The sequence below is a fragment of the Bos taurus genome, chromosome 15 (genome assembly GCF_002263795.3).
Source record: "Bos taurus isolate L1 Dominette 01449 registration number 42190680 breed Hereford chromosome 15, ARS-UCD2.0, whole genome shotgun sequence".
NCBI classification, from domain to species: Eukaryota; Metazoa; Chordata; class Mammalia; order Artiodactyla; family Bovidae; genus Bos; species Bos taurus.
Window position 1 is genome coordinate 50,428,535 of NC_037342.1, and position 13,270 is coordinate 50,441,804.

A 13,270-nucleotide genomic window follows, 5' to 3' on the forward strand; every position below is an offset into this window, starting at 1 on the left:
TATCCTTTTGTCACTTTCCATCAGATTCTTTAGTGCATCTAATAATTCTTAGATTTAATAGGCATAACTAAGTCACTGGGTAGCTTGTGGAGAGAGAGTAGTGAGACTTGTCAAGATGGAAATCTTACCAAACATGCTTAACCATCCCACCGTCTTGATCGTTTTATGTTATGGGGTTGCGAGGGGTTGATCTGAGTTTTACAGGTGGATTCCTACTTCTTTGATTTTCAGAAATAAAATACATTCTAAGCAAGTACATAATATTAGAAAAAGGTATAGCTGCTAAGATGTTAAGCATCACTTCACTTTGGAAGAGTTTCGACATAAATGCTGATCTACACAGAAATACATTTAAATGGTGCCTAGGACTACACTTTCAAAGTATGAAATTAAAAACTTTTGGGTATATGTTTAAAGTATATACAATATTTCAAGTGTTGTTTTATGTGATTTCCACTCATTTTTTTTTTCCACTCATTTTTAGTTTAGTCTTCAATACCCTCTATGAATTGGCATTATTTCCCCATTAATAGAAAGGAGATAAAGACTCAGACACAATAACTTGCCATCAACACTTACTAGGAAATTATATTTTATTATGATTTTCATATGTACCAAATAAAAAATATATATCTCTTACATATGAAATATCTTTCTTTTAACATATACGGACTTATTCAGTTTAAGATTTTCTGAAAGGGGAAAATAAAAACAAACTCACAGTGCCTTAGCCTCTGTTGCTTAGAAACAAAAAGCTGGTGATAACTATTAGGTTGGTACAAAAATAATTGGGGTTTTGCATTGTTGAAATTTACCATTTGATATTGGGATACGTTCTTAAGTGTGGTTATTTTATACATCATTTTAATGTACATGTATCGCTTTATGATTTTTTGCTAGTTATTACTTGCTGCTTATATTTATTTTAGACAATATAACTAATGTTAGACAAAAAGTAAATTCAAGGGACTTTTTTATTCAAGTTCAAATGAGTCATAAAGCAGCAGAGATAACCCACAACATCAACAATGCATTTGACCCAACTGCTAACAAATGTACAGTGAAGTGGTGATTCAAGTTTTGCAAAGGAGATGAGCGCCCTGAAGATGATGAGCATAGAGGCCAGACATCAAAAGTTGACAGCATATTGTAAAGTAATTAACCTCCAATTAAAAAAAAGGTTGACAGCAACCAATCGTTGAAGCTGATCCTCTTAGAACTACACAGGAAGTTGCCAAAGAACTCAGCATTGACCATTCTATGGTCATTTGCATTTGAAGCAAATTGTAAAGGTGAAAAAGCTCGATAAGTGGGTGCCTCATGAGCTGACTGCGAATCAAAAAAATCATCATTTTGAAGTGTCGTCTTCTCTTATTCTACGCAACAACAAACCATTTCTAGATCAGATTGTGACATGTGATGAAAAGTGGGTTTCATAGGCAACCAGCGAAGACCAGCTCAGTGGTTGGACCGAGAAGAACCTTCAAAGCACTTCCCAAAGCCAAACTTGCACCACAAAAAGGTCATGGTCATTGTTTGGTGGTCTCTTGCCAGTCTGATCCACTACAGCTTTCTGAATCCTGGCAACACCATTACATCTGAAGAGTATGCTCAGCAAATTGATGAGATGCGCTAAAAACTGCAGCACCTGCAGCCAACATTGGTCAATAGGAAGGACCCGATTCTACTCCACAACAATGCATAACCACATGTCACTCAACCATGCTACAAAAGTTGAACAAATTGGCCTGTGAAGTTTTGCCTCATCTGCCTTATTCGCCTGACCTTTCTCCAACTGACTACCACTTCTTCAAGCTTCTTGACAGCTTTTTGCAGGGAAGACAATTCTATAACCAGCAGGAGGCAGAAGATGCTTTAAAGAGTTCATCAAACCTTGAAGCACAAATTTTTACACTACAGGAATAAACAAACTTATTTCTCTTTGGTAAAAATGTGTTGATTATAATTGTTCTTATTTTGATCAATAAAGATGTATTTTAGTCTAGCTATAATGACTTAAAATACACAGTGCAAAATCGCAGTTATTTTTGTACCAACCTAATAAAAGTATTCCAACCAGCTTTAACAATATGTATTAGTCACTCAGTCATGTCCAATTCTTTGTGACCCCATGGACTGTAGCCCACCAGGCTTCTCTGTCCATGGAATTTTCCAGGCAAGAATACTGGAGTGGATTGCCATTTCCTTCTCCAGAGAAACTTCCCAATCCAGGGATCGAATCCTGGTCTCCTGCCTCATAGGCAGATTCTTTACTGTTTGAGCTACAGGGAAATTTACAATAGTGGATATATTAAAAGGCTATAGAGACATATCTTATAGAACTTAATAAGAGATATGTACCTGGGTGGTCCAAATTAATTTTAACCAGATAACCAAAGACTCAGTTTCCTTATCTCATTTTGCTCATCTGCTTCTCTTGCTGTGGAACAGATTTCTCTTTTCAAGTTCATGTTAGAAAATGGCCACCATCAGTGATCCCATATTTATATCCACTCAGATAAAAAAAAAGTCCATTTTCACTAGAAATGGACTCTGGTCCAGGTGTGAGCATGTGACCCATGTTGAGTGGATTCATCAATGGCCAGAGGTTAATGGCCTGTATATTAACAGTTGCTTCCATATAATCACACAAGATGAACAATTGTGAGGAAACCAGTCAGGTATGGGAGACCCAACAGTTGGTTTCTTCTACAGAGGGTTCAGTCAGATACTAAGTTGAAAATGTTGGTCAGAATCTAAGCAAAGAAAAATCCCAGTTCTATATACTCTACCAAACTTATCTCTGATTCAGTTACTAGGTGACTGAAACCATAAAAAGCATTGTCAGGAAATTATGTCATTTACATCTGTGGTAGAAATTGAAAAGATAGGCAAAAATACTCTCCACAGTTTCATCTTGGAATTTCTATGCTGCCAGGTGAACCAAACGAGATCCACAGAACTCTAAGACATCTTTGAAGTTGGCTGGAATCTTCAAGGGCTCAACAGACAAAGTGTTCATGAACCCAAGTTGGAATGGTTAAAGAGGCAGTGAATCAACAAGCTCCATGTTCGATTCCGTATTTGCTTGGTCCTCAAGCCATAGATGATGGGATTCAAGGTTGATGGGATAATCAGATACAAGTCAGCTAACAGCACTTGGGTGCTCAAAGGTACTATGTCCTCCCTTAGCCAGGCCACATAGACTGATGCCATCCCAGGCAGGTAGTACAGAGCCATAACCCCCACATGGGAACCACAAGTGCTTAATGCTTTCAACTGAGCATTCTTTGAGAGATCAAAAACTGCCTGGAGAATCAGGATATAGGAGGCAGCAATAAAGGCCACATCAGAACCCACAATAATGGAGGAAACAATCAGGCTATAAAGACTACTGGGCCTGGGGTCAGCACAAGCCAACTTGGCCACAGCTATGTGCTCACAGTAGGAATGGAGAACCACGTTTGAGCCACAGAAGGGCAAATGACTCACCATCCAGCTCAGTGGAGTCATTGATATAATAGCTCTGATGGTGATGGTCACAGTCATTTCCAGCATCACTCGAGGTGTGAGAATTCTCTTATAGTGTAGGGGCTTACAGATGGCCACATAGCGGTCAAAAGCCATGGCCAGCAGCAGCCCTGTCTCCACAGCTGTGGCTGCATGGACAAAATACATCTGAGTGAAACAAGCATTAAAGCTGATGGAGTTGTCTCCTGAGGAGAAGATGCTCACCATCTTGGGCACCACTGAGGAGGCCATAACCATGTCCACGGCAGCCAGAACACACAGGAAATAGTACATGGGCTCCTGTAGAGTGGAATCCATCCAGATGACCGTCACTATGAGGGTGTTTCCTAACAGGGCTGTGGTATACATGATGCTCAGTGAGACAGCCAGCCAAAGATGTGAAGACTGCAAACCTGGGATACCCACCAGGATGAAGGTGGCAGGGACTTCTGTTGTATAGTTGTTGGGTGACCCCAGCATCACAGATGAGACTGCTTTCCTGTTAATGTATAAAATTAGGTAAGAAAAGGATACAATCCTGTTAAGACGTGTTCCCAGCTCTGGTGTTAAAAGAGCCTGATATTCTCAACTCAGTGGGCCACAGATTTAAGGAACTGACGTGTGACAAACTTTTCCTGCTCTATCTTCCATCATTCTCAGTATTCATTGCCTTACTAATTTCTATTCATTCTTCAAAAGTCAGCTCATAAGCTACCTCCTTTGGAAAGTCTTTTCTTCTCTACCACCTCCCCCAGACCCTGCTGGAACTAAATTAGGTAACTTAAGAACTTATGGAATCTCCTATGCTGACCTCTGAGGGATCTAAATTGACCATTCCAGTACTTTGCCTGGGACTTTATTCAATTATGTGTGTCTTGGTCATGGCCTTATAACTTGTACCACGTGTGTGACCCAGAGTTCTGTTGCCCAGATCCATTAAGAGAAGATATGTGTACTCATCATAGCTAATGGTTGAATGAATGAGAAATCAGAGGAAAGAGTTTTTCTTTTATTTCTGTATGATAAGTTCCTAATATTTAATCATTGTTGAATGAAACAATGAACTTCTTGAGGTTGAACACATCGCAAACTGCATCTTTTCCTTCCTCAAATCCTCACTGCCCTGATACTGGATCTCTCAAGGCCTCAGGCTAGTGGGTAAACACATGGATATTGTGTGACTATGTTGACTTTACAATACTCAATAAAGCCCAAGAACTCTATCCCAGGTGTCCAGGCAACCCTAAATAATGAGTGCTTATTTGCCAAGTCTTAAGACCAGACTGCTGTTAATTATAACATCCTGTCCGTCCCCTCAGGAAGAGGCTTTCAGGCTGAGACCTTTCCATATCCTTGGACACTCTTTACTTGATTCTTTCAGATTGTTTCTCATTAGGCTTGGATTCTTCCTGAAAAATTGGATCAATCAGATTGACAGTACTGGCCTCAGAATCCCATCAGCTGCTGTAGCATTTTCTCCTGTTAAGCAAGCATGTTAATCAAATGTTAGACCAACATTTACCTGGTTCTCAATGCTAACCAATGACATGCATTTGCCCCTTCCGGTAGCCCCTTGGAGAGCCTACCACTGATTGACCCCACACCTAACTGCCAACAGCAGCCTTGACAAGAGACCTCAAACATTTTTTAAAAAGTCAAATTTCTAGAATATGATAGCAAACTGTGGTCTTCATTGAAACAGACAAAACCCTAAATATAAGAAATGCCTTATAATGGAACAGACTGAATAAAGTAGTTATTGTTCAGTTGCTAAGTCATGTCCGACTCTTAGTGACCCCATGGACTACAGCTTGCCTGGCTTCCCTGTCCTTCACTATCTCCAGGAGTTTCCTCAAACTCCTGTCAATTGAGTTAATGCTATCCAACCACCTCATCCTCTGTTTCCCCTTCTCCTTGTGCCCTCAATCTTTCCCAGCATCAAGGTCTTTTCCAATGAGTCAGTTCTTCATATCAGGTGGCCAAACCGTGTCAGAGAACCTTGCTGTGTCTAGCCACTGGGTGAGACATCTTCAGTGATAGATCATGAAAGGAGAAGGGTACAGAGTGAAAAAGATTTATTCAGGACATCTTTAAGATTGCTGTGTGTTTTCTGGATGCCACAGACTCAAGGTTAAGCATTATTCCTTAAAGAATCAAAAAAGAGGTTGAGGAACCAGACTGCCTCCTCCCCCCACCCACCTCTGATCCCAGGTCTTTCCCTCTGCATCCCTGCTCTGTATAAACCCACCTTTCTTCTGAGGGCAGTCTCAGCTGGTGCCTGCCCATCTCTCCAACTTGTAGCAGTCCCTACCTTTCATTCCCTTGAGGCTTCATTTCCCTCATTACTTTTTCTTCTTGATTAGCACTGCTAGACATTTACATATCTTGTTAGTCCTTTCCAATGACATTTGGTTTGGTTGGTCCTTTTTTCTTATTATTTTACTCTTCAGTCTATTGCTACTGAAAAATTTTTTGCTAAGATCAACAATTATCTCTATCAGTGACATGTTGATGGAATGTTTTCAGTCCATCAACACTTTTCACTGTTTCAATCCAGTGCTTTCAGTCTTAAATTTTACTTATCCAAAACATTTAATGTTACTGCTTGGTCTCATATTTGGGGGTTAATTTTTTATTAAAATATACATACTATAAAATGGACAGTTGATAAAATTTTATCTGTGAGGACATGAACATCCCCCATGGCTACTATCCAGATCAAGATATACAGTTGCTTCCTGGTTCTTGAGGTGCACTGTTCTTCATGTTATGGCCAAGTTTTTCTAAAACATTTCCAGCCCACAACCTGCCTCTGCCTTCAACCCTACAGAGACATTCACATGAAGAGCTGGAGAGCCAATCACTAAAGAAGAACTTAGACAATCACTTAATTCAATAATAAAATTGAAGGATATGTGAGAATTTTTTATTCTTATTTAAAGAATGGAACATGTTCCCAGCTCTGGTGTTAAAAGAGCCTGATATTATTCTCAACTCAGTGGGCCACAGGTTTAAGGAACTGACATATGACAAAGTTTTCCTGCTCCACCTTCCATCGTTCTTTGTATTCATTGCCTTACTAATTTCTATTCATTCTTCAAAAGTCAGCTCATAAGCTACCTCCTTTGAGAAGTCTTTTCTTGTCTACCACCTCCCCCAACCCCTGCCAGAACTAAATTAGGTAACTTAAGAACTTATGGAATCACCTATGCTGACCTCTTGAAGAAGGAAATGGCAACCCACTCCAGTGTTCTTGCCTGGAGAATCCCAGGGATGGAGGAGCCTGGTGGGCTGCCGTCTCTGGGGTTGCACAGAGTCGGACACAACTGAAGTGACTTAGCAGCAGCAGCAGCAGCAGCAAAGGATTGAAAATACTCAATTCAAATGTAGATTGCCTTAAAGGTAAAAGAAGGAATGCATAATTTACTCAAATAAACCCTTCGTGTTTATGATAAACCAATGCCTCCCCTCTCTAGGACAAAAAGCACATGCTTCTAATAAGCCCTACTGCTCAGTTTCTATTCTCTCAAATTCCCCTGGTCCCTGAAAACCCTGTCTCGATTATCACAAAGTTAGACTAACCGCTTCCTCTCTTAGCTTTAAATCAAAATAGTTATGTGTTCCTGTTCCTGTTCTCTCCCCAGTTGTACCGTGATTTCCAGGATGTGAACTTGCTATCAGCAGTACCCACTAGCCCTGGCCAGCCCATTTTAGTGAGGTTGAGAGCTTATATCCTCCTTTCTAGGATGGCTCTGGCTTTGAGACTTCAAGCCCATCACCCAGTCCCCAGGTCAGTTACCCACATCCCTGGAATTTTCTCTATTTGACTTCCTCTGGATGTCCACATTTCTTCCTCTCAAAAGAAAGGGGATTTATATAAGATCCTTCAGGACAAGCAACATGAGCTCATATATGAACAACATGGATGCATGGTGAGTTTTGTCATTTTCAAATACCTCCCATTAAGAGTCCTCTTCCCCCTGTAGCTTCTCTATCACCCTACTTTTCCCCTGGACACCCCAGCTTTCCTTGGCCTCTGCCCAGCAGCCAAGCACTGTAACTTCTCCAGAGACTGATTTTTGTCTGTGCTCTGGTCCCCAGAGTTTTCCAGATTGTAAGAACAGGCAGATGCCTAATGGTTAAGGAGTCTTTGTCTCTTTAAATCCTCAGAGGCTACTTAAGAGTTAGAAGAATATAGAGTGTATTCTGAAAGGAAAACAAAAGGCCCAAGATTAGTTTGATTTTGAAAAATGTAAAACAAATGCACTGAAAGGAAAGCCTACTCACAATCTCCTTGAGCTAAATTTTGGGTCTTCGTATGTCACCAAGAGAACCTTCATGATTCTGATAACTACATGGTATTCTGCCTTCCTTTCTTCTAAATCTATGACAAAAGGAGGAAAACAGGAGGCAATTGTGGAGAGAAAGGATAGGACTAGGCACAAAAAGCCATATATTATAATGAAGGAGAATTAAGACTATATATCTAGGCAATTGGCCCTTTAGAGTGATTGTTGGGTGCGATGAAAATAATTCATTACAGGTCTTTAAAATATGATGTGGGAATGGTTGTGCTGGAAACAAACTGTGAGGCAAGTATATGAGAACTGTGGGCTTTGCCTGTTGCAGGGGCTGCAATATATACGTTATGTATGGTCACACTGGTGCTGTGTCACGCAACCTCTGACCTAGTTTTAAGTTTGAAGGTAGTGACTGTTGAGTTAGGATTTGGCAACAAACTAGATACTAGGTTAGGTACAGGCAGAAGGAAAATAATTCCTATAATGAAGAATAGTTAAAAAAAAAAATCTACCTTAATTGTATCGGTTGTTCACATATGAAGGAGGTGAAACAGGCCAAAATGGAGAAATAAACTCATTCTGCCCACCATGCTTCAAAATTACTTCTTCAACATTATTAGCAGCAGAAGAGGAGAACTTTCCATCTGCCTGGAAAGGAATGAACTGGTAAGTCACACACCTGGTCCTGGCAAAGGGTTGAGCAGTTCTATATTAGAGGGAACATGTGTTTTTTGTGTGTGGGAGGGTGGATCCCTGGGGAAGTGTGTATTGACTGGAGAAATGGATCTGTAGGAAGTGCTTCCACTTATGTCCATGGAAACTTAGCAGGGATGCCAGGGGCCAAATCAACGATGTTCTTTTTGTGCTTTTATTAAGACAAATCTTGGAAGGTTCCTGGAAAATGAAGATTATTAGGTGAATTCATTAAAATCTTGAATGAATTAAGGAATGCAATGGCTTCATTTGTAATGTGATCTTTGGGTTGTTTGCTTTTCTGTTTATAAACTGATTTGGATGTTATGATTACTTGTTAAAAGAATTAAGGTTAAACCTATTATGTGTTATCATAATGTCTGATTTCCAAGACCAGCCAAGAAGATAAAAGGTCTTAAGTGTATAAAAATTCTTTCCTCTAGGTTAATTGTTTATACTTCTCTTCTAAGAATGAGGACCCCTTTTCATAATGAGTATGTATATTTTTAATTTTTTTAAATAAAGTAAGTATATACACACAGTCACAGATACAGGGAAAAAACACAGTATAAGAAAAGATCCCGTTAACAACTGTATTAACAAAAACAACACCAAAAATTCCAGGAATAAATTTAATAGAAGTAATATACAGGAACTAGATGGAAAAATATTATAAAATGCTACTAAGAGATATAACAGAAAATCTAAATAAGTGAAATATATTTTGTCCTTTGATAAGATTCAATATTGAAAAGATATTATTTATTCTTAATCTATATATTACATGAAGTTCCAATTGATTTCCCTTTGTAACTATTAAAATTTTGATCTAGAACAGGGGTCAGTGAAGTTTTTCTCTAAAGTATCTTAATATTTTAGGTTTTATGGGTAACATAGTCTCCAATGTAACTATATAATTCTGTCTTGTGGTGAGAAAGCAGCCACAGATAATGCTTAATAAGTGTATATTCTGATAAAAATGTATGGACACTGAAAAAACAAAATGAACAAAAAACCAAAAAACAAGAACCTTTTATGTCTGATTCACCATTGTAGCTCCAGTCTGGCAGTGTGTGCATATATAAATATTTAAGTGAGGGAACTTTCATTCATATGCCTAGAATCAAAACAAAAATAACCTCTTCTTGCCACATAGGGGCATGAAAGACTGGATGTTATTTAATTACAATCCCATTCAAAAATGTAATGGCTAATTACAAAAGTGGTCCAGAAGGGGAAGAGGCAGGTAGCCATGTGGAGGGGAAGAGGCTGCACTGCTCCTGCAATGCCTAGGGCTGTACCTGCAGTTTAATGTGATCATTCACTGTAAGATAGGAATGAGCTTTGCCCATGCATATATTTTACTAACAGAAAAACCAAGTGGTGCAATGCCTGAGCTTTGAGGGGAAAAGCTTTTCAAAGGGTAAAATGCTTGGGTCCTGCAAAAGGTGGAAACAAAGGCCAAGAATCCTTGAGTTCCCACCTCCTTGCAGAAAATCTAATCTCCATTTTTTTTCAATAAAGATTGGTTGTAATCTCTTAAAAATCAAAACACTGAGAGTCTACTGTGGGTCCCAGTTTATAGTTAAATGAGCATATGTTGCTTTATGTAATAGGTCAGGGGTCATATCTGAATATATTGGGAGAAGCACAGGGTTTTCTGTTTGGGGTAGCCATGGCAGAGAACCAGTCCATTTTCGGAAGTATGAAGTTCAGTATTTGAGTACCAGCAGTGGATCTTAGCTGGCTTCAGTGAATTCCAAAGTGAAAGAAACACAAAGTTGGCAGATAGGCTTCTAATGGAAATACCAGCAAGAAATCTCTACTTGCTGGCTGGACTATCCCTTCATTGCTTGCCATCAGATTCTTTAATGCATCTAATAATTTTTTTATTTAATGGATGTGGCCAAGTCAGTGGGTTGCATGTGGAAACAGAACATTGTGATTTGTCAAAATGGAAATCTTATCAAATATACTTAACCATCTCATGCTCTTGATTTGGTTTTATGTTATGATGTTGCAAGCGGACGGGAACTCATTATCTGATTTTTAGGGGTAGATTCATACTTCTTTGATTTTTCAGAAATAAAAAACATTCTAAGGAAGTAAATAATATAAATGTTAGCAAAATGTATGGTTGCTAAGTTGTTAAGCATCAAATCTCTTTGGAAAAGTTATTACATAAATACTGATCTACATTAGGGGCTTCCCTGGTGGCTCAGAGGGTAACGTGTCTGCCTGCAATGCAGGAGACCCAGGTTTGATCCCTGGGTTGGGAAGATCCCATGGAGAAGGAAATGGAAACCCACTCAGGTACTCTTGCCTGGAAAATCCCATGGATGGAGAAGCCTGGTATGCTACAGTCCACAGGGTCACAAAGAGTCGGACACAACTGAGCGACTTCACTTTCACTTTTCACTTTCACAGTTTCAATAGTGCCTACAAATACCCCTTAAAATTATGAAATTAAAATTTTATTGGGTTTATTTTTAGGTATATACAGTATGTCAAGTGTTGTTTTATGTGATTTCTACTCATTTTTAATCTTCAGTACCCTCTATAAATTAGAGGGTTTGTTTTCCCATCAGTAAAAAGGAGATAAAGACTCAGATACAGTAATTTTTCATCAGCACTTATTAGAAAATTACATTTTATTAAGATTTTCAAATGTAACAGAGTCAAATATATAGACATATCTATTATATATGAAATCTCTTTCTTATAACATATACTGACTATTCAGTTTAAAACTTTCTGAAAGGAGGAGAAAAAGACAAACTCACATTGCCTAAATTTCTGTTGCTTAGAAACAAAAAGCTGGTGATTAGTACAGTATTCCAACTAGCTTAACAACAGAGGGTATATTAAAAGAATATAGAGGTATATCTTGTAGAACTTAATAACAGGGATGTACCTAGGTATTCTAAATGAATTGGGACCAGAGAGCCAGACAGTTTCTTTATACCATTTTCCTAATTTGCTTCTCCTTCTGTGAAAGAGTTCCAAGTTCATGTGTTAGAAAATGGCTACCATCAGTGATTCCAAGTTTATACCTTCTCAGATAAACCAGAATCCATCATCACTGGAGATGGACTCTGTCAAGGTGTGAGCACATGAGCCAAGTTCAGTGGGTTCATCAATTCATAGAGGTCACTGTCATATATATTAATAGTTGCTTCCATATAATTACATAAGGAGATATACATGTGTGTAATGTGATTTCAGGCGTGTCCAACTCTTTGTGATCTCATGGACTGTAGCCTACCAGGCTCCTCTGTCTATAGGATTCTCGAGGCAAGAATACTGGAGTGAGTTGCCATTTCCTTTTCCAGGGGATCTTCTCGACCCAGGGATTGAATCCATGTCTCTTATGTCTCCTGCATTTGGCAGTCAGGTTCTTTACTAGTAGCTCCACCTCAGAATTCCAGGATGTACAGTTTGTGAGAAAATTAGTCAGGTATGGTACAACCAACACTTGGCTTCTTTTGCAAAGGGACTGCTGCTGCTGCTGCTGCTAAGTCGCTTCAGTCGTGTCCGACTCTGTGCGACCCCATAGACGGCAGCCCACCAGGCTCCCCCGTCCCTGGGATTCTCCAGGCAAGAACACTGGAGTGGGTTGCCATTTCCTTCTCCAATGCATGAAAGTGAAAAGTGAAAGTGAAGTCACTCAGTCGTGTCCAACTCCTAGCGACTCCATGGACTGCAGCCTACCAGGCTCCTCCATCCATGGGATTTTCCAGGCAAGAGTACTGGAGTGGGGTGCCATTGCCTTCTCCGTGCAAAGGGACTGGTAGGATACTAAGTTGAAAATGCAGGTCAGGAGCTAAGGAAAGGAAATGTCCAAATCTATCATCTCTGCCTAAACTCTATGTTTCAGATCCTAGTTGATTGAAACCATTAAAGTTGTCAGATAATTAATCATCTCATTGGTCCTTGCTAGAGAAGGAACAGTTAGGCAAAGAAATCCAGTACTTGGATGCAGTCTCAAAAACAACAGAATGATCTCTGTTCATTTCCAAGGCAAACCATTCAATATCACAGTAGTCCAAGTCCATGCCCTGACCAGTAACGCTGAAGAAGCTGAAGTTGAATGGTTCTATGAAGATCTACAAGACCTTCTAGAACTAACACCCAAAAAAGATGTCCTTTTCATTATAGGGGACTGGAATGCAAAAGTAAGAAGTCAAGAAACACCTGGAATAACAGGCAAATTTGGCCTTGGAGTACAGAATGAAGCGGGGCAAAGGCTAATAGAGTTTTGCCAAGAGAACACACTGGTCAAAGCAAACGCTCTCTTCCAACAACACAAGAGAAGACTCAACACATGGACATCACCAGATGGTCAATACCAAAATGAAATTTATTATATTCTTTGCAGCCAAAGATGGAGAACCTCTATACAGTCAGCAAAAACAACACTGGGAGCTGACTGTGGCTCAGATCATGAACTCCTTCTTGCCAAATTCAGACTTAAATTGAAGAAAGTAGGGAAAACCACTAGACCATTCAGGTATGACCTAAATCAAATCCCTTACGATTACACAGTAGAAGTGAGAAATAGATTTAAGGGACTAGATCTGATAGACAGAGTACCTAAAGAACTATGATTGGAGGTCCCTGACATTGTAGAGAAGACAGGAATCAAGACCATCTCCAAGAAAAAGATGTGCAAAGAAGCAAAATGGCTATCTGAGGACATCTTACAAATAGCTCAGAAAAGAAGCAAAAAGCAAAGGAGAAAAGGAAAGATATACCTATTTGAATGA

General features: G+C 39.4%; 1 protein-coding gene across 1 annotated transcript; it reads right to left on the reverse strand.

The window, feature by feature from the left end:
• Positions 1–3,018: 3,018 nt before the first annotated feature.
• Positions 3,019–3,990, reverse strand: OR52I1B (olfactory receptor family 52 subfamily I member 1B). Its single transcript, NM_001389996.1, has one exon. It carries the CDS (start codon positions 3,988–3,990, stop codon positions 3,019–3,021), a length of 972 nt encoding a protein of 323 aa, NP_001376925.1.
• Positions 3,991–13,270: the final 9,280 nt, after the last annotated feature.